Source organism: Salvelinus fontinalis, chromosome 11, assembly GCF_029448725.1.
Source record: "Salvelinus fontinalis isolate EN_2023a chromosome 11, ASM2944872v1, whole genome shotgun sequence".
Taxonomy (NCBI): Eukaryota; Metazoa; Chordata; class Actinopteri; order Salmoniformes; family Salmonidae; genus Salvelinus; species Salvelinus fontinalis.
Window position 1 is genome coordinate 52,749,304 of NC_074675.1, and position 22,386 is coordinate 52,771,689.

Below are 22,386 nucleotides of genomic sequence, written 5' to 3' on the forward strand. Positions count from 1 at the left end.
ATGGACCACGTCGCTGCATGTTATTGTACTGTCAATGTGGCTATTCACTTACAGCAGGCTAATTGTATATTCTACATACTTGAAAATGCTGCTAAATTGTTTTAACTTGTTGACGTTTACCTTTTAGCTAATATTGCTCAGTAGCAAACTGAATGTGTGTGTAGCCAAAACTGTCACACCCTCTTCACCCTCCTCCACAGTCCTCCACAGCTTCCAAACACTGACGGAATATTATGGAAATAACCTCGATTTTATTTTTTTGTTATTGTGAGCTTTTCTACTTTGTCAAACATTATCTGTAAATTATTTGGATTTGCACTGAATATTAAACTGAAGTGTACCTAGAGTGTTTTGTTGTAGTTTTTCATGAATAGTATTCAGTGCATTTATAAATGTAATAAAAACATGTTATAGAATACTTTATTCTAATTCCAACGCAATAATAATGAAAAGGAAGAGATTGATCTCTTGCTTTCTTGCCTCCTTGTCCTGCTATTCCACCCCCATTTTACCATATAAATCTCTGCATACTCGCACATGCGCGTTGCGCAATCTACCGGAGCGCGAGGTAGGGGAGCTGTACTAATGGCGGAGAACGTACGGTCGCCTTTTGAGTACCGGGAGCCACCGACCCTCGACAGCGACGGGGATGGGAGCAAGCCGCCGCCGCCCCGGGGGTGAGATAAATAACTTATTGGGGAATATCTGATCACTTGCTAGCTACTTGTTTAAAAGTGAAGTCGAATGCAAGCCCTGCCTGAGCGGGTGTGTTTGTTTAGTTAGAGGCATCCATCCCTGTGATGATTCTGAGAAAAATTTAACGGCGAAAGTGCTTTTTCGCTTCAGGATCAATAGCTACCTAGTTTCGCTGTTTGTTTTTTACAGCCTGTCACACACTTCTCACTGTTGATTATCCGTATGTTTTTGAACTTTCGTTTGGGAGCTAGCCAGATGTAATGTCCTGTCTGTTATTTAATTAGCCAGCTAGCTAACAACTAGCCATCTGTTAGTTAGCTAGCTGGCCAGTTACATCTGCACACGGTAGTCATAGCTAGCTAGCTAAACAGATTAAATTGCATTTAGGCTAGCCTTGCTTGATTTTGATAGCTAGCTAACTCGAAAGCGATATGGCTCGTTATTTAGGCATTTAATCGTTAAAACCACATGTTTGCTAGATATTCTGGTACTGTAGTTAGCTATGTGCTACTACCATCTTCATTCAAACTGATGTTGTTGGGGAAATCCGTCAGTTACATTAGGCATCACTTTCACTGTGTAGATCTGACTGACTTGTGGTCTACTGTATAAGAGAACGAATGAGGGATGCAAAGGCGTACTGTATCTCAGGTGTGTGTGTGGGGCATTTTAATAATGCCTGGTTATTGGGGCTTGTCAAATAGCTACAATTATTGAAAAGTATAATATTTCACGAGCTATTTTTCACGAGTACAATTTGTTTCCGATATATTATTTGATTGTCTGATACTTTATGGATTTGATTCAATTTGTTTTTACAATTGTATTCAATAAATATAATGTCCCAGTTTCCCCAAGAGCATCTTAAGGCTAAGTTAATTAGAATCATTATTAAATCGCCAAGTTGTTTCCAAAAAAGCATCATTATTAAAGTTGCACTTGAAAACAAATAATCAGATTATATTTTTCACATGCCCTAGATTTTTTTAAATGTTTTTATTTAACCGTTATTTAACTGGGCAAGTCAGTTAAGAATAAATTATTATTTACAGTGACGGCCTAACCCGGACGTCACGGACAATTGTGTGCCGCCCTATGGGACTCCCAATCATGGTCGGTTGTGATACAGCCTGGAAATACAACAGGTGTAGACTTTAATGTGAAATGCCTAGTTATGAGCCCTTTCCCAACAATGCAGATTTAAGAAGTAAGCAAATTGAGAGAAAAAAAGGACTTAGTAACACAATACAATGACAATAACAATAACAAGACTATTTACAAGGAGTACCAGTTCTCTCTGTGTGTGTGTGTGTGTGTGTGTGTGTGTGTGTGTGTGTGTGTGTGTGTGTGTGTGTGTGTGTGTGTGTGTGTGTGTGTGTGTGTGTGTGTGTGTGTGTGTGTGTGTGTGTGTGTGTGTGTGTGTGTGTGTGTGTCAGGGTAGTATGTGTGGATAGAGTCCAGTGAGTGCATAGAGCCAATGCAAAAGAAAAAGGGGGTCAATGCAAATTGTCCAGGTAGGCATTTGATTACCTGTTCAGCAGTATTATGGCTTTGGGGTAGAACCTGTTCAGGAACCTTTTGGGTCAAGACTTGGTTCTCTGGTACTGCTTGCTGTGCGGTAACAGAGAGAACCGTCTATGACTTGGGTGGCTGGGGTCTTTGACAATTTTTAGGGCCTTCCTCTGACACCGCCTGGTATAGAGGCCCTGGATGGCAGGGAGCTCGGCCCCAGTGATGTACTGGGCTATACGGTCTACCCTCTGTAGCGCCTTGTGGTTGGACGCCACGCATTTGTCATACCAAGCGGTATTGTAGCCAGTCAAGATGTTCTCAATGGTGCGGCTGTATAACATTTTGAGGATCTGAGGGCCCATGCCAAATCTTTTCAGCCTCCTGAGGGGGAAGAGATTTTGTCATGCCCTCTTCACGGCTGTGTTGGTGTGTTTGGACCATGATAGGTCCTTAGTGATGTGGACACCGAGGAACTTGAATCTCTCGACCTGCTCCATTACAGCCCCATCTACAGTGCCTTCAGGAAGTATTCAGACCCCTTGACTTTTACAAACATTTGTTAGGTTACAGCCATATTCTGAAATGGATTTAAACAATAACAATTCCTCAGCAATCTACATACAATACCCCATAATGACAAAGCGAAAAACACGTGTTTTGAAATTTTAGCAAATGTATTAAAAATAAAAACACATACCTTATTTACATCTGTATTCCGACTCTTTGCTATGAGACTCAAAATTGAGCTGTGAGCAGGAGTCCACCTGTGATAAATTCAATTGGTTGCACCTGATTTGGAAAGGCACACAACTGTCTATAATAGGTCCCACAGTTGACAGTGCATGTCACAGCAAAAACCAAGCCATGAGGTCGATGGAATTGTCCATAGAGCTCCGAGACAGGATTGTGTCGAGGCACAGATCTGAGGAATGGTATCAAAAAATGTCTGCAGCATTGAAGGTCCCCAAGAACAAAAGTGAGCTTCCATCATTCTTAAATGGAAGAAGTTTGAAACCGTAGAGCTGGCCACCCGGCCAAACTGAGCAATCGGGGGAGAAGGCCCTTGGTCAGGGAGGTGACCAAAAATCTGATGATCACTCTGACAGAGCTCCAGAGTTCCTCTGTGGAGATGGGAGAACCTTCCAGAAGGACAACCATCTCTGCAGCACTCCCCCAATCAGGCCTTTTTATGGTCGAGGGGCCAGATGGAAGCCACTCATCAGCAAAAGGCACATGACAGACTGCTTGGAGTTTGCCAAAAGGCATCCAAAGACTCAGACCATGAGAAACAAGATTCTCTGGTCTGATGAAACCAAGATTGAACTCTTGCCTGAATGCCAAGCGTCACGTCTGGAGGAAACCTGGCACCATCCCTATGGTGAAACATGGTATTGGCAGCATCATGCTGTGGGGATGTTTCTCAGCAGCAGGGGCTGGGAGACTAGTCAGGATCGAGGGAAAGATGATCAGAGAGATCCTTGATTAAAACCTGCTACAGAGCGCTCGGGACCTCAGACTGGGGCGAAGGTTCACGACCCTAAGCACAGCCAAGACAACGCAGCAGTGGCTTTGGGACAAGTCTCTGAATGTCCTTGAGTGGCCCAGCCAGAGCCCGTACTTGAACTCAATCTAACATCTCTGGAAAGACCTGAAAATAGCTGTGCAGCAACGCTCCCCATCCAACCTGACAGAGCTTGAGAGGATCTGCAGAGAAGAATGGGAGAAACTCCCCAAATACAGGTGTGCCAAGCTTGTAGCGTTATACCCAAGAACACTGGAGACTGTAGTTGCTGCCAAAGGTGCTTCAACAGAGTACTGAGTAAAAGGTCTGAATACTTATGTAAATGTAATAGTTTTGTTTTTATTGTATGCATTTGCAAAGAAAATAAAACCTGTGTAGATTGCGTGAAAATAGTGTGTGTGTCTTCGGAAAGTATTCAGACCATCCTTGTCTTTTTCCACATTTTGTTAAGCCTTATTCTAAAATAGATTTTATTTTTTATATATATAATCATCCTCAGTAATCTACACACAGCAAAGGGATTTCTGTTCTTATTTTTAATACATTTGCAAACATTTCTTAATACATTTGCAAACATTTCTTAATACATTTGCAAACATTTCTTAATACATTTGCAAACATTTCTTAACGTTTTTTGCTTTGTCATTATGGGTGTAGTATTGATGAGAAAATCTATTTCATCCATTTTAAAGCAAGGCTGTAATGTAACAACATGTGGAAAAAGAAAATGGGTCTGAATACTTTCCGAATGCACTGGACACATGTTTTTCATTTTCCCTTTATTTAACTAGGCAAGTCAGTTAAAAACAAATTCTTATTTTCAATGACGGCCTAGGAACAGTGGGTTAACTGCCTTGTTCAGTGGCAGAACGACATTTTTACCTTGTCAGCTCTGGGATTCAATCTGGCAACCTTCCGGTTACTGGCCCAACGCTCTAACCACTAGACTACCTGCCGCCCCTACACTCTAACCACTAGACTACCTGCCGCCCCTACACTCTAACCACTAGGCTACCTGCCCCCCTACACTCTAACCACTAGGCTACCTGCCCCCCTACACTCTAACCACTAGACTACCTGCCGCCCCTACACTCTAACCACTAGACTACCTGCCGCCCCTACACTCTAACCACTAGACTACCTGCCCCCCCTACACTCTAACCACTAGACTACCTGCCGCCCCTACTCTAACCACTAGACTACCTGCCGCCCCTACACTCTAACCACTAGACTACCTGCCGCCAATACACTCTAACCACTAGGCTACCTGCCACCCCAAATGTAACGTAGGATTCCCGGAATATGTTCTATATGATTATTATAATTTAATTATCAGTAGTTTAACTACAATAAAACAAAATAAACAGGCTAATATCATTGTGAAAATACAGTGGATCTATGGTAATGCCACATTGAATTTTTTAAAGGAAATTAGACGATTTTTATTTATTTGCATCTGAATAACAACATTTATTATAGCTTATTCTTTTAACATCGAATAGGTTACAAATAAATTATTATTATTGTTATTATTAGCTGATCAAACTTTTATTTCTCACCAGAATGAGGCTGTGATTTGGGAGATTGAGCTCCGTCTGGGCATTCACTAGGTCCATAGACCCTGGCCTGTGTGTGTGTGCGCTCTCGCTGTTCAGCCACGGCTAGTTCAGTTGCCTCACTGCAGCCACGATGTTTTCCCCGTTGTCTGTGGTGATACAGAACACGTTGTTTTCGTCAAGGGGCCAGTCAAAGCATGGCTTCGGCCAGAGTGTCAGCTGTGTGGGATTGTTTTTTTTAAAAACGGCGGTATTTCAGTGTCCAGTCTTTCGAGAGAGTGCACTGTCAGACTCATGTAAGGAGTCATATTTACACTTTAGTGGCAAAAAAATAATGCCACTTTTTTTTTTTGCTAGACGAGACATCTTTTTCACCTCACTCCTCCGATCTACTGTAACAATGAAAAGGGCCAGAGGTGAAGAGCAGAGGCTACCCACCCACCCCCAGCCTGTAGGCTATAGGATCTATAATTGACCTCAGTCCCCGCTTTTCACTCCACCCCTCCTCTTCTTGAATTGACTGATTTGACCTTCAAAGATTCTCTCCTATCCGTGATGGAGCGGATTTGCTGATTGCGCCACATTTTTAAAAGATGGTTAGAAAGAGGAGGTGACGAATACAATTTTAATAGGCGGACTAAGTTAGCAAAACAATACCGTACAAATCAATAGTTAACACTCCTGCTATGGGTAAAGTAGATATACATTAAAATAAAGTTGTTGAAACATTTTATGGAAGAAAAAAAAAAAGATGGCTGACAGCTATTTTATTTTCATGATGGTCAACACCCAAAACCGTCAATGTCACAGTTATCCAACTACCGTCACAGCTCTAGCTGTAGGCTTACCTGGGGTTGTTTGGATGGTGAAAAATGGCCTATTCACAATGTGGCAGATGTAAATGCAGAAAATCTACAAATGTCATTCTTGTCATGTACAAAATAAATCTGTCAGCTCTATTCAGTAAAACCATGCATTTAAAAAAAAAAATCTGAACTGTTCTAAATCTGAAGGAAACCCCTTGTGTGTTTTGTAGGAGGGTGTGTGTCAGGAAAAGGAAGGGTACCCCTGTGAAGGTGTGTGACCGGGCCTACGTGACAGAGGATGAAGAGGAGGAGGAAGAGGAGAGTATGTCTGAACACAGCTACAGTCCAGGTAAACACACACACGTGTTGCATGGTATTACCGGTACTACGATAATGGTACCAAAACGTTATGAGACTAACATTTTAGAAAACTGTAGAACCGTTGCATATGTAGTACTGGCCCTGCCGATCTAAAGAACCCACTGGTGCCTGTTTTATAAAATTACATTTCAGTAAAAAAAAAAAAAAAAAATTTGCAACAGCAGCTAGTTTCTTATATGCGCCGGTCCAATAATGGCCACTTCACATTCATTCACACACCCTCGGTGCAGACCCCAATAATTATTCTACTGTTACCTTTCTACATTGGGGCAGCGCAGGCAAAGTTGATGCGTTGTATCAGGGATATAAACCCGTCACTTTTAAGCGATTTCTATTTGTATTTTTTATATATATTTATTTTTATTTTTTATTGCATTGGGTCATCCACGTGAATTGTGTAACTTTTTTTGGGGGGGGTGCACAGACAGTGTATCACCATTGAGCTGTAAAATAGGCTGATCTTCTCCCTGTGTGATCACTACCTTCTCTCTTGAAATGAATGACTGCGTACAGAATGCATCCTACAAAGAGAATATCAGAGGTCAGATGTCATCTTGTTTTGTAAATGTTTTAATTGTATTAAACTTTTCTAAGTTGTACAAAACATGACATTTGGATTATTACATTCAACATGCAAAGTACATAACTAAGCACTCAGGTTTCAAGAAAATAAACAAATACTACCAATTTCCCGGGTGTAGGTAGTAAAATAGTTATACCTTGTTTCAAAAGTGGGCATGCAAATATTATTCTCAATACGTTCAGTGAAGGTAGATCTTAGATCATTCCAAAAGAAAGTTGGATGTTAGGTCGTTACAGCCAGGCAATTTATTTAAGGCTGGTTTCTTTACGGCTATAGCCAATTCCTCTATTTTAATCTCTGCCTCGCAAAACTCGTTCAATTCTTGTCTATTGTAGAAATATGCCTTTTGTTTTTAGTTTTCTTCAAAAAAAAGTAATTTCCGTTAGTGGGGAAATAGGATGAAAAAATGTCTGTAGCAATCCACTTTGGGTCTGTTTTTTTCCCAATCTCATTTAACATACAAATAATTAATAGTATTCCTTTCCTGGCGCCTTTTTTCAAGGCTGCTAAAGTAAGAGGTGATTTATTCTCCTTTTATCCACTTTGCCGTTGATCTTACGTAGGCGGCAGATATGTCATATCAGAATGAGTTTATTTTTTTTTCACCTTTATTTAACCAGGTAGGCTAGTTGAGAACAAGTTCTCATTTACAACTGCGACCTGGCCAAGATAAAGCATAGCAATTCGACACATACAACAACACAGAGTTAAACATGGAATAAACAAAACATAGTCAATAATACAGTAGAACAAAAGAAAAGAAGTCTATATACAGTGAGTGGAAATGAGGTAAGATAAGGGAGTTAAGGCAATAAATAGGCCATGGTGGCGAAGTAATTACAATATAGCAATTAAAACACTGGAATGGCAGATGTGCAGAAGATGAATGTGCAAGTAGAGATATTGGGGTGCAAAGGAGCAAAATAAATACAGTATGGGGATGAGGTAGGTAGATAGATGGGCTGTTTACAGATGGGCTATGTATAGGTGCAGTGATCTGTGAGCTGCTCTGACAGCTGGTGCTTAAAGCTAGTGAGGGAGATATGAGTCTCCAGCTTCAGAGATTTTTGCAGTTCGTTCCAGTCATTGTCAGCAGAGAACTGGAAGGAAAGATGACCAAAGGAGGAATTGGCTTTGGGGGTGACCAGTGAAAAACACCTGCTGGAGCGCGTGCTACGAGTGGGTGCTGCTATGGTGATCAGTGAGCTGAGATAAGGCGGGGCTTTACCTAGCAGAGACTTGTAGATAACCTGTAGCCAGTGGGTTTGGCGACGAGTATGAAGCGAGGGCCAACCAACGAGAGCACACAGGTCGCAATGGTGGGTAGTGTATGGGGCTTTGGTGACAAAACGGATGGCACTGTGATAGACTGCATCTAATTTGTTGAGTAGAGTGTTGGAGGCTATTTTATAGATGACATCACCGAAGTCGAGGATCGGTAGGATGGTCAGTTTTACGAGGGTATGTTTGGCAGCATGAGTGAAGGATGCTTTGTTGCGATTTAGAAAGCCAATGTTGGATTGGAGATGCTTAATGTGAGTCTGGAAGGAGAGTTTACAGTCTAACCAGACACCTAGGTATTTGTAGTTGTCCACGTATTCTAAGTCAGAGCCGTCCAGAGTAGCGATGCTGGACGTGCGGGCAGTGATCTGTTGAATAGCATGCATTTAGTTTTACTTGCGTTTAAGAGAAGTTGGAGGCCACGGAAGGAGAGTTGTATGGCATTGAAGCTCGTCTGGAGGGTAGTTAACACAGTGTCCAAGTAGGGGCCAGAAGTATACAGAATGGCGTCGTCTGCGTAGAGGTGGATCAGAGAATCGCCAGCAGCAAGAGCAACATAATTGATGTATACAGAAAAGAGAGTCGGCCCGAGGATTGAACACTGTGGCACCCCCATAGAGACTGCCAGAGGTCCGGACAACAGGCCCCTCCGATTTGACACACTGAACTCTACCAGAGAAGTAGTTGTGCTTCGTCATATATCACGTGTGAAGCCTTGTTCACATTACCCATAAGCACTCCGTTACATTGCGCCGGATATCATGCATTTCATTGGGGACGTCCACAACGGAGTGGAATCGCAACGCCCCCTTGCAGTTGGAGGCTCTGTTACGACGGACACCGCATACTTTGAAATGTTTCAAACTTTACGTCTTGAGTCCAGCCAGAGTCAGTCGAAGAACAGGAAGTTACCAAACTACAGAAGAAGATAACAATTTGCTTTTCTTTTTTGGGGGGATAGCTAGCAACAATTATCCATTACTGTAAGTGTGTACAATTATTATTTTTTATAGTAATGTTACATAATACACATTGGTTATTAAGGCAGTTACATTACAGTGCATTCGGAAAGTATTCAGACCCCTTGACCTTTTCCACATTTTGTTACGTTACAGCCTTATTCTAAAATTGATTTTCTTTTCTTTCTCATCAGTCTACACACAATACCCCATAATGACAAAGCAAAAACAGGTTTTTAGAAATTGTTGCTAATTTATTTAAGCCAATCTGAAATATCACATTTACATACAGTTGAAGTTGGAAGTTTACATACACTTCTACAACCACTCCACAAATTTCTTGTTAACAAACTATAGTTTTGGCAAGTCGGTTAGGACATCTACTTTGTGCGTTACACAAGTCATTTTTCTAACAATTGTTTACAGACAGATTATTTCACTTATAAGCTTCATGATGGAGGAACATTATGTGGATATATTGAAGCAACATTTCAAGACATCAGTCAGGAAGTTTGGTCGCAAATGGGTCTTCCAAATGGACAATGACCCCAAGCATGCTTCCAAAGTTGTGGCAAAATGGCTTAAGGACAACAAAGTCAAGGTATTGGAGTGGCCATCACAAATCCCTGACCTTAATCCTATAGAAAATCTGTGGGCAGAACTGATAAAGCATGTGTGAGCAAGGAGGCCTACAAACTCAATTACACCAGCTCTGTCAGGAGGAATTGGCCAAAATTCACCCAACTTATTGTGGGAAGCTTGTGGAAGGCTACCCGGGTTTTCCCCGCTACCCCAGGATGTTTGTTCCCGTTTTCTATGTGTTCCGCACAAAAACATGTCCCTGATATTCACACCTCTACTAAATGTAAGACATTGAATTTAAATTCACACTGTATAATAGAAAAGGCTACTGCAGAAAATAGCATTTTGTTTCATATCCAGAAGGCCCACTTATGATGGGGCAGGAGGGAATGTAACTAAACAAAACCTTTTATTATCACCTGAAACAATATATTTATCCTGGGGCGGCAGGAAGCCTAGTGGTTGGAGCGTTGGGCCAGTAACCGAAAGGAAGCTAGATCGAATCCTCGAGCTGACAAGGTAAACATCTGTCGTTCTGAACAAGGCAGTTAACCCACTGTTCCTAGACCGTCATTGTAAATAAAAAATTTGTTCTTAACTGACTTGCCTCATTAAATAAAGGTTAAAAACATTAAATACAGTCTTGAATGAAAAGGTCATATTTTGCGATCTCCCATCTTGTGTTAAACACAACACTTGTCCATTCAGTAGCGTGACAAGATATACGTAGGGCATAATGAAATGCGTCACAATGTATACGGGCCATGAGTAGGTTTATGGCTGGTTACGAGATGCGGTTGGCCTCTCACATCTTAAAAATTATTTTTTTTTTTTATCAATAATCAAATCAATACAAAAGGCACGTGGGGAACACACGATCCATAAAATATATACAAAAAGTACAGTTGGGCCAGAGGGAACAATAACACATTACACGAACACCTTAAGGGACATGCACACCTAAAATTCTGAACAGGAAAGTATTCAGACCCCTTGACCTTTTCCACATTTTGTTACGTTACAGCCCTATTCTAAATTGGATTACATTTTTTTTTAAATCCTCAGGCATCTGCACACAATACTCACAATGACAAAGCAAAAAATAGAGAACAGGTTTTTGCAAATGTATAAAAAAAAAAAAAAAGCATTCAGAGCCTTTTCTATGAGATTCGAAATTGAGCTCAAATGCATCCTGTTTCCATTGATCATCCTTGAGATGTTTCTAAAACTTGATTGGAGTACACCTGTGGTAAATGAAATTGATTGGACTTGATTTGGAAAGGCGCACACCTGTCTATATAAGGTCCCACAGTTGACAGCGCATGTCAGAGCAAAAACCAAGCCATGAGGTCGAAGGAATTGCTCGTAGAGCTCTGAGACAGGATTGTGTCGACGCACAGATCTAGGGAAGGTTACCTAAACATTTCTGCAGCATTGAAGGTCCCCAAGAACACAGTGGCCTCCATCATTCTTAAATGGAGTTAGTTTGGAACCACCAAGACTCTTCCTAGAGCTGGCCGCCCGGCCAAACTGAGAAACCTGGGGAGAAGGGCCTTGGTCAGGGTGGTGACCAAAACTCTGATGGTCACTTTGACAGAGCTCTAGAGTTCCTCTGGATATGGGAGAACCTCCAGAAGGACAACCATCTCTGCAGCACTCCATCAATCAGGCCTTTATGGTAGACTGGCCAGACAGAAGCCACTCCTCAGTAAAAAGGCACATGATAGCCTGCTTGGATTCTCTGGTCTGATTGAACTCTTTTGCCTGAATGCCAAGCGTCACATCTGGAGGAAACCTGGCACCATCCATATGGTGAATCATGGTGGTGGCAACATGCTGTGGGGATGTTTTTCAGTGGCAGGAAGACTAGTCAGGATTGAGGCAAAGATGAAAGGAGCAAAGTACAGAGAGATCCTTGATGAAAACGTGCTCCAGAGTGCTCAGGACCTCACTTGGGCGAAGGTTCATCTTCCAACAGGACAACGACCATAAGCACACAGCCAAGACAATGCAGGACTGGCTTTGGGTCAAGTCTCTGAATGGCCCATCCAGAGCCCGGATGTGAACCCAATCGAACATCTCTGGAGATATGTAACGAGTACGCTAAGAATCGGGAAGCAAGTACAGGGAGTGAATTTAATAAATAACTGAACATGGAACAAAACAAGAAACACGAGAAGCATACAGACATGAAACACAGAAACCGAGTCAATAACACCTGGGGGGGGTGGAGTGACAGATATAGGGGAGGTAATCAGGAAGGTGAGTCATGAGGCGCAGGTGCGCGTAATAATGAATAAACTGGCAACAACGAGCGCCAGAGAAGGGGGAACGAGAGTAGACGTGACAGAGACCTGAAAATCGCTGTGCAGTTACGCCCCCCTATCCAACCTGACAGAGCTTGAAAGGATCTGCGGAGAAAAACGGGAGAAACTCCCCAAATACAGGTGCGCAAAGCTTGTAGCGTCATACCCAAGAAGACTCGATGCTGTATTCGCTGCCAATGGTGCTTCACTAAAGTACTGAGTAAAGAGTCTGAATACTTACAGTTGAAGTCGGAGGTTTACATACTCCTTAGCCAAATATATTTAAACTCAGTTTCACAATTCCTGACATTTAATCCTTGTAAAAAATCCCCTGTCTTAGGTCAGGTAGGATCACCACTTTATTTTAAGAATGTGAAATGTCAGAATAATATTAGAGAATGATTTATTTCAGCTTTACTTTCTTTCATCACATTCCCAGTGGGTCAGAAGTTTACATACACTCAATTAGTATTTGCTAGCATTGCCATTAACTTGTTTAACTTGGTTCAAACATTTCAGGTAGCCTTCCACAAGCTTCACACAATAAGTTTGGTGAATTTTGGCCCATTCCTCCTGACAGAGCTGGTGTAACTGGGTCAGGTTTGTATGCCTCCTTGCTCACACACGCTTTTTCAGTTCTACCCACAAATGTTCTATAGGATTGAGGTCAGGGCTTTGTGATGGCCACTTCAATACCTTGACTTTGTTGTCCTTAAGCCATTTTGCCACAACTTTGGAAGTATGCTTGGGGTCATTGTCCATTTGGAAGACACATTTGCGATCAAGCTTTAACTTCCTGACTGATGTTGCTTCAATATATCCACACAATTTTCTTTCCTTATGATGCCATCTATTTTGTGTAGTGCACCAGTCCCTCCTGCAGCAAAGCACCCCCACAACATGATGCTGCCACCCCTGTGCTTCACGGTTGGGATGGTGTTCTTCGGCTTGCAAGCCTCACCCCTTTTCCTCCAAACATAACCATGGTCATTATGGCCAAACAGTTCTATTTTTGTTTCATCAGACCAGAGCACATTTCTCCAAAAAGTACATTCTTTGTCCCCATGTGCAGTTGCAAACCGTAGTCTGGCTTTTTAATGTTGGTTTTGGATCAGTGGCTTCTTCCTTGCTGAGTGGCCTTTCAGGTTATGTCGATATAGGACTCGTTTTACTGTGGATAGAGATACTTTTGTACCGTTTTCCTCCTGCATCTTCACAAGGTCCTTTGCTGTTCTGGGATTGATTCGCTCTTTTCACACCAAAGTACGTTCATCTCTAGGAGACAGAATGCATCTCCTTCCTGTGCGGTATGATGGCTGCGTGGTCCCATGGTGTTTATACTTGCGTACTACAGTTTGTACAAATGAACGTGGCACCTTCAGGTGTTTGGAAATTGCTCCCAAGGGTGAACCAAACGTGTGGAGGTCTACAATGTTTTTTCTGAGATCTTGGCTGATTTCTTTGGATTTTCCCATGATGTCAAGCAAAGAGGCACTGAGTTTGAAGGTAGGCCTTGAAATACATCCACAGGTACACCTCCAATTGACTCAAATGATGTCAATTAGCCTATCAGAAGCTTCTAAAGCCATGACATAATTTTCTGGAATTTCCCAAGCTGTTTAAAGGCACATGGCTGCGTGGTTCCATGGCTGCGTGGTCCCATGGCTGCGTGGTCCCATGGCTGCGTGGTCCCATGGCTGCGTGGTCCCATGGCTGCGCGGTCCCATGGCTGCGTGGTTCCATGGCTGCGTGGTTCCATGGCTGCGCGGTCCCATGGCTGCGCGGTCCCATGGCTGCGCGGTCCCATGGCTGCGCGGTCCCATGGCTGCGCGGTCCCATGGCTGCGCGGTCCCATGGCTGCGCGGTCCCATGGCTGCGTGGTTCCATGGCTGCGTGGTACCAAATTGCTCCCAAGGATGAACCAGACTTGTGGAGGTCTACAATTTTTTCCCCTGACGTTTGTGAAATAGCACAGTTATAAATCAAACTGGATGGACATCAGAAATAGAGGAAGGACAAAAAACAAACAAATTATAAGTATTGTAAAATAGATTGTCTGTAAAATGTGTATAGTATGTATAAACTGAAGGTAAAAGCCTAAGTGTTATTGTTTATTAGTTTACTCCAATTGCGGGAGGGGTGGTAGGGTTTGAAGGGAATAATAAAGGTATATATTTTTTAAAGTGTGTATTTACCCCAAAAAATATATGGATGGGGTGACTGGAAATGATGCAGACAATTACATTGATGGATGCAACAATCCATCCGCAATATTAAAGCTGATCAAACCCTTAAGAGGAAAAAATAAATAAATAGATATATTTATCTTGTGCATTAGCACACATTTCATTGAATTTTATAAACCAAATCACAGTCAATTTTAAATGAATACCGGGCTGCTAATTATTGGTTTGATAACAAACAACGGTGTTCAGTCATGTTACCCAGCAAGCTAATAACCTGGTTACTTGACCAGTAGGTCTTGCCTATTGAGTACCCCAGTATGAGTCATAATACCCACAAAACCAAGCGGTAAAACCCGGAAATGGTTCCAATTGATTTTCCACCTCTCATTTTTTCCGTAGGGGATTTTAGAACTATGTCATAAAAGGTTTGTGTTTTGTGTAGACTTACCCTGGCGTGACGTTTTGAGATCCATATAAATCTCTCTAGGACAAGGTGATTTAAAAAAAACAAAAAAAACAATATATTCGCCTGTAATTGCCCCCCCCCAAAAAAAGTATATGCTAATTGACCGCCAAGGTGGCTATCATACAGAAGTACACATTTTGTCACAAGCTTTGACGTAATCACTCAAGTTGCAGGTTGGGGAGAAACATCCGCATTTCTCCGTGCAAACTCTCAACGACAATAGCAACTAACCTAGCAAGTAAATATCTTAGCCTTTTTAGTTTCTTGTGTAAATAATTTATATTGTATATTTCTCATGTGTATTCTTGTTTATACATTTTTAAGTTACTTCGCTAGCTACCTTAGCATTTTTTGTATTACTAGAATAGAATTTACCCTGGCTTTTGTAGCCAACTAGCTAACCTTAGGTCTCTCAATCGAGCAGAAGCAAGGATGATTCTGTGCTATGTAGCGGACTGTAACCACTACTCTGATAGGCACACGTGTACTCGCTCTCTCTCACATCTGCTGGTAGTGATGTACTCGCTCTCTCTCACATCTGCTGGTAGTGATGTACTCGCTCTCTCACATCTGCTGGTAGTGATGTACTCGCTCTCTCACATCTGCTGGTAGTGATGTACTCGCTCTCTCTCTCATCTGCTGGTAGTGATGTACTCGCTCTCTCTCTCATCTGCTGGTAGTGATGTACTCGCTCTCTCTCTCATCTGCTGGTAGTGATGTACTCGCTCTCTCTCACATCTGCTGGAAGTGATGTACTCGCTCTCTCTCACATCTGCTGGTAGTGATGTACTCGCTCTCTCTCTCTCACATCTGCTGGAAGTGATGTGCTCTCTCTCTCATCTGCTGGAAGTGATGTGCTCTCTCTCTCATCTGCTGGAAGTGATGTACTCGCTCTCTCATCTGCTGGAAGTGATGTACTCGCTCTCTCATCTGCTGGAAGTGATGTACTCGCTCTCTCTCTCATCTGCTGGAAGTGATGTACTCGCTCTCTCTCACATCTGCTGGAAGTGATGTACTCGCTCTCTCTCTCTCACATCTGCTGGTAGTGATGTACTCGCTCTCTCTCTCATCTGCTGGAAGTGATGTACTCGCTCTCTCTCACATCTGCTGGAAGTGATGTACTCGCTCTCTCTCTCATCTGCTGGAAGTGATGTACTCTCGCTCTCTCACATCTGCTGGAAGTGATGTACTCGCTCTCTCTCACATCTGCTGGAAGTGATGTACTCTCTCACTCTGGGGGTATTACCTAATTTAAACATCACAGATATAAATTCCTGCTGTGTCCATGATAAAATGCAACGTGAACTGTTGTACTACTGAATGAGACTGTGCCTTTGTGATTGAACTTATGTTGAATACATTACTTTAGTTAGCTGCTTTGAGCTAAACTTGTATGTTATATAACCTATTTTGTCAGCCTAGTGTGTGTGCGCGTGTACACTATGTGGAATATTTTTGGAGCAGTGGCTTCCCTGAAAACGGGTACTGACAGGAGGAGCGATATGAGTCTGTCAGAGGTCGTCACGCTGGATGGGGATGGAGGCTTTGGTGGTCCACACAATGAAGAAGCAGGTGTCCCTTCCAGTAATGTGGAGCTGACCTTGGGACCTGGTGCCAGTAAGGAGGGTCTTCACGGAGGCGGTAAGAACCTCCATCCTTAACATATAAAAAAAAAAAAAATCCTTTGACTTCACTGCCTCTTCAATTATAAAGTCCCTGGCACCATAGGGACACTTGACTTCCAGACCGTCCAATGAGGCACCCAAGGATCCAGGACCATGTGACTCAAAGCCCTAACTCCTTCACACCCCCATTTTGAATGCCTTGAATTCCCTCCTCTTTATCTCTGCCCCACTTTACAGACAACACCCCGTCCAACGACTGATCTGAGGACGCCTTTTAACAGCGTTGGCGTAACGAGCTTGGCCTTAACCACTGCTCCATCATTGCTGTCTGTCAACCTCCCTCTCCTCAATGTGTGCCAGCTGGGGTTGGTGCACTGCCGGATAGCCTCCTGCTGCTCCAACGACTGCTCAATGCTAGCATGCCCCAGATGCCCTTTAACAATGTCCGGTTCTGACAGGGAGGGTAGCGGTTGTTCTGGCTCATGTTTTAAGGAGACATGCCATTCCACTGAACCTGCCCAGGATGATGGTTTCCTTAGACACTGAAGATCCTCATCTGTGGGCTCTCGGGACAGAGGGTTGTGGTCTTCGGGCTGGGTTACAGGTCCTCCAACTGACTGCACCTGGTTGGGCACGGCTGGCTTCCCCTACTCACATTCCACACCCGTACGGACGATTTTTGTGAACCGCCAAAATAGGCTGCAGGCTACACTGATGAGCTCCACGGAGACATTCACATGTTGTAGAGAGAATCCCCTGGTCACCTAGAGAAACCTGCCAACAGGAAGTGGTCACCTAGAGAAACATGCCAACAGGAAGTGGTCACCTAGAGAAACATGCCAACAGGAAGTGGTCGCCTAGAGAAACATGCCAACAGGAAGTGGTCGCCTAGAGAAACATGCCAACAGGAAGTGGTCGCCTAGAGAAACCTGGCAACAGGAAGTGGTCGCCTAGAGAAACCTGGCAACAGGAAGTGGTCGCCTAGAGAAACCTGGCAACAGGAAGTGGTCGCCTAGAGAAACCTGCCAACAGGAAGTGGTCGCCTAGAGAAACCTGCCAACAGGAAGTGGTCGCCTAGAGAAACCTGCCAACAGGAAGTGGTCGCCTAGAGAAACCTGCCAACAGGAAGTGGTCGCCTAGGGAAACCTGCCAACAGGAAGTGGTCGCCTAGGGAAACCTGCCAACAGGAAGTGGTCGCCTAGGGAAACCTGCCAACAGGAAGTGGTCGCCTAGGGAAACCTGCCAACAGGAAGTGGTCGCCTAGGGAAACCTGCCAACAGGAAGTGGTCGCCTAGGGAAACCTGCCAACAGGAAGTGGTCGCCTAGAGAAACCTGCCAACAGGAAGTGGTCGCCTAGAGAAACCTGCCAACAGGAAGTGGTCGCCTAGAGAAACCTGCCAACAGGAAGTGGTCGCCTAGAGAAACCTGCCAACAGGAAGTGGTCGCCTAGAGAAACCTGCCAACAGGAAGTGGTCGCCTAGAGAAACCTGCCAACAGGAAGTGGTCGCCTAGAGAAACCTGCCAACAGGAAGTGGTCGCCTAGAGAAACCTGCCAACAGGAAGTGGTCGCCTAGAGAAACCTGCCAACAGGAAGTGGTCGCCTAGAGAAACCTGCCAACAGGAAGTGGTCGCCTAGAGAAACCTGCCAACAGGAAGTGGTCGCCTAGAGAAACCTGCCAACAGGAAGTGGTCGCCTAGAGAAACCTGCCAACAGGAAGTGGTCGCCTAGAGAAACCTGCCAACAGGAAGTGGTCGCCTAGAGAAACCTGCCAACAGGAAGTGGTCACCTGTAGAGACTTGCCAACAGGAAGGAGGTTAAATGCACCTTGAAATGCCTTTGTTGTAAAAAAAAAATTGCAATATATAGTTTGATTTGATGACATTACAGCTTTAGAATATTTTATAAATTTCCATTAACCTTTTTTTAATTGATAACTTGGGATTTTATCACTTGACAATATCAATCATATAGTGTGAAGGATTCTATAAATCCAGACAGGGAATGCATGTACCATTCTGAATTAATAAATACTATGCCTATTAAAGATGTGTGTCTGGTCATGAAACTACAATACAGACAATGTCTAAACTAAGTACATTCTGAATGTCTGTGTTTTTAGATTCATTCTCATCAATGACAACATTATAGAACTGAGTTATCACTTATCTAAGTCTGGTATCCGGGTTAATCTGGTTAATGGTTAAGTGGCTCTTTCCTTGTAGAATACTGACAGCTGGATAGAACACAGTGTATTACTAAGATGCACAAACTTAATTTAATAGCTACAGTCACCGACACAGGATAAACGTTATCCCTCATGCTGGCCCTGACCAAACCATTAAGTTGCCCCTCACTATAGCTGCACTTCTCCACATGGCCAGACTGATGGTGGTCTCCTCCACATGGCCAGACTGATGGTGGTCTCCTCCGCGTGGCCAGACTGATGGCGGTCTCCTCCGCGTGGCCAGACTGATGGCGGTCTCCTCCGCGTGGCCAGACTGATGGCGGTCTCCTCCGCGTGGCCAGACTGATGGCGGTCTCCTCCGCGTGGCCAGACTGATGGCGGTCTCCTCCGCGTGGCCAGACTGATGGCGGTCTCCTCCGCGTGGCCAGACTGATGGCGGTCTCCTCCGCGTGGCCAGACTGATGGCGGCCTCCTCCACGTGGCCAGACTGATGGTGGTCTCCTCCGCGTGGCCAGACTGATGGCGGTCTCCTCCGCGTGGCCAGACTGATGGCGGTCTCCTCCGCGTGGCCAGACTGATGGCGGTCTCCTCCGCGTGGCCAGACTGATGGCGGTCTCCTCCGCGTGGCCAGACTGATGGCGGTCTCCTCCGCGTGGCCAGATTGATGGCGGTCTTCTCCGCGTGGCCAGACTGATGGCGGTCTCCTCCGCGTGGCCAGACTGATGGCGGTCTCCTCCGCGTGGCCAGACTGATGGCGGTCTCCTCCGCGTGGCCAGACTGATGGCGGTCTCCTCCGCGTGGCCAGACTGATGGCGGTCTCCTCCGCGTGGCCAGACTGATGGCGGTCTCCTCCGCGTGGCCAGACTGATGGCGGTCTCCTCCGCGTGGCCAGACTGATGGCGGTCTCCTCCGCGTGGCCAGACTGATGGCGGTCTTCTCCGCGTGGCCAGACTGATGGCGGTCTCCTCCGCGTGGCCAGACTGATGGCGGTCTCCTCCGCGTGGCCAGACTGATGGCGGTCTCCTCCGCGTGGCCAGACTGATGGCGGTCTCCTCCGCGTGGCCAGACTGATGGCGGTCATCCTTGGAAAAAGCCATATGTGTGAAATAGACAGCAAAGTCGACATACCCTTATAAACAATTATCAAGGCTAAGTAATCCAAAACATGTGTAATTAACCATCTAAAGTTTTGTCAGTGGCTAGTTTAAGACCTGAGAAATGGGACAGAAGAAGTTCAACACTTTAGTCAATTCATTTCAATACAGCACATGGATTCATCATGGATTGGGCGCAGATCTCTGACCGAGCGGGTGAAGAGTAGTTGACCGTGTCGGCTAGAGGTGACGTGCAGGAATTCGTGCTCTTGCTGAGGTGTTCTCCATTTTCCTAATTTAGCATTTCACTTTTTTTTTTTTTGTAAATTGAGGCAAATATATTGATGACTCAAATTGTCTGAGAGAGATTTACACGGTTATCAAAACGCCACGCCAAGCTTACACTGGACACATACTTGGTGGGAAAACGATTGGAACCATTAACGTGTTTGACTACAAGGTTTTATGGGTATTATGAAGCCGTCCGACCGTGGCGGACTATATAAGAACACATTTGGAATGGCATTGGCACAGGAAGAAAGGACAAAGGGTCTGCTACTGATGAGATGTGTATCAAAGGTAGAATTCATATAGGCCTTAATGGAAGCCTAAAGCTTTGTTAAATAAATCTCCTGCTCCTTATTAAATGCTGCTTAACTTTCTTAAAAGTTGTGAGCAGTGTGTGTGTGTGTGTGGTGGAGCAAGAGGGATACAGGTGTTAGTGTGAGAGAGAGGATAGAGTAAAGATGGTGTTATGCAGAGTGTTTTCCGCTCACTGCAGATCATTATACGTTTATCTATTCAGTCCTCCAGCCCTGTCGTGTGTCATGTGTCCGTTGTGTTGAATGTGTTCTGCTGTTCTTACTTGTTTCTAACTCTCCCAGGTGATGGACAGTACCCAGACGGAGCGGAGGACAGACTGCCTCCAACCGGAAGCCCTTACTACCTCGCCGACCCCTCCCAGCTCTGGTGAGAGACAGACTGTAGGATCATGGAATAGACAACCAATGACAGACATGTCTAAGAAATCAATTAAATGACTAGTTGCATTGAGACTGCAGTGTTACGGGTCAACCTAACCTATTGCAGTGGTCACCAAGACTTGGTAAGGGTGTGCAGGCTTTTGTTCATGCCCGGTACTAACACACCTCACCAAGACCCTTGGTCAGGTTGCTAGGCTGGAGCAAAAAGCTGTGTCTCCAGGGAATGGTGTGTAACGTTACTTTGCTTCTCCGTCCAGTGTGTCGGAGCTGGGCGAGGAGGGAGCGAGTGGGGTCCGGGGGCCAGTGCTCTTCCACCCCCCGCCCAACTGTAGGATCCGGGAGGTGCACTGCGGGAGTCAGGTGCGGCTGGTCGTCATAGCGATTCGCGACATCGCCAAAGGGGAGGAGATCACAGTGGACTACAGCCTGATGGACTGGGGAGAGAACGCCATGGTGACTAATGACTAATGATAACATCGCCAGCTCGCCTCGTTGCAAACCCATTTCGGCTATTCTTAAATATACTCCATGAATGAGTGTTGTCACAGGTCATGACGTCTGACCAACAGAAACCTCATACACATCAAAATTGCTTATTTGTTATGTTTTTGGATTTGTCTCCGAACAGGATGAAGAGCCTGGCCCCCACCCGCTGTCTCTCTCCGACTACCTCACCCCCTCCTGGTCCCTCTCCCCCTCCTCCTCCCCGCTAACCCACACTGAGCCCAGTGATTCGGACCGAGAGGAGGAGGAGGAAGACGACGATGACGACGAAGAAGAAGAGATGGAGGAGTTGAGGGGCCGCATGCTCCGCCGCCGAAAGAAGCGCAAAATAGCCACCCCCGTCCCCACCAAGAAGAAGAGTGTCGCCAACCCCAGGGCCGGACCCGGGCGCCCCTGCTCATCCTCCTTCTCCCGGCTGGCTGCCTCCTCGACCCCGGCCCAGACCCCGTCTCAGCCCGCCACCCCGCTGGCGCCCCCCACCACCAACATCAACAACAACATCAACATTAACATCGGCAGCTCCAGCGGGACCACTGTCAGCCGGCGGCAGCACTGCCCCTACTGCGGCCGCCACTACCGCTCTCTGGCACGCCACCTGGAGAAACACCATGCCAACCAGCCAGAGGTCAGGGCTGCCATGGAGCTATCCGCACTCCACACACACCCTTCCTCCTCTACCTCCTCCTCGCACGGCCACATCTTCGCCTCCCCCCAGCCCTCCTCTTCCTCTGCTCCCGCCCCTCCCCCTCTTTTCTCCAGGGAGAGAGAGAGGGATGCGGTGGCCGCTCGAAGTTCCTCGGGGGCGGTCTCCTTTTCACTCTCACTCTCCCCACCCTCGGATTCTCAGTCGGCCGCGGCCAAAAAAGCCTCCAATTTATCGGTTCAGACGCCAAAGCCAGGCTCTGCCCCTGCAGTGGCACCGGTGAAAAGTCCTCCCACATCCACGCCACCCAGGAGGGGCCGCAAGCCGAAGAGAGAGAAGGAGGAGCAGCAGAAAGCGGGGGAGTCCATCAGGAGTAAAGAGGAAGAGATGCCTCCACCTCCTACCCCCAAGCCGGAGGAAGAAGAGCTGGATGAGGAGCTGAGTGGAGCGGCGACAGTAGAGAGTCCTGGGGACTGGAGTACACCGATGGCTAGGTATGATGGATAATATGTTTC

At 45.3% G+C, this 22,386-nt stretch overlaps 1 protein-coding gene across 2 annotated transcripts in view; it reads left to right on the forward strand.

The window, feature by feature from the left end:
* Positions 1 to 538: 538 nt before the first annotated feature.
* Positions 539 to 22,386, forward strand: part of LOC129865920 (uncharacterized) — a 34,519-nt gene continuing 12,671 nt past the window's right edge. For both annotated transcript variants that reach the window (XM_055939003.1, XM_055939004.1), the window contains exons 1-5: positions 539 to 677; positions 6,323 to 6,441; positions 20,626 to 20,710; positions 20,982 to 21,177; positions 21,353 to 22,365. In XM_055939003.1, the coding sequence (XP_055794978.1) occupies positions 586 to 677; positions 6,323 to 6,441; positions 20,626 to 20,710; positions 20,982 to 21,177; positions 21,353 to 22,365 (1,505 nt within the window). In that variant the 5' untranslated portion in view covers positions 539 to 585. The remainder of the gene's footprint in view (positions 678 to 6,322; positions 6,442 to 20,625; positions 20,711 to 20,981; positions 21,178 to 21,352; positions 22,366 to 22,386) is intronic.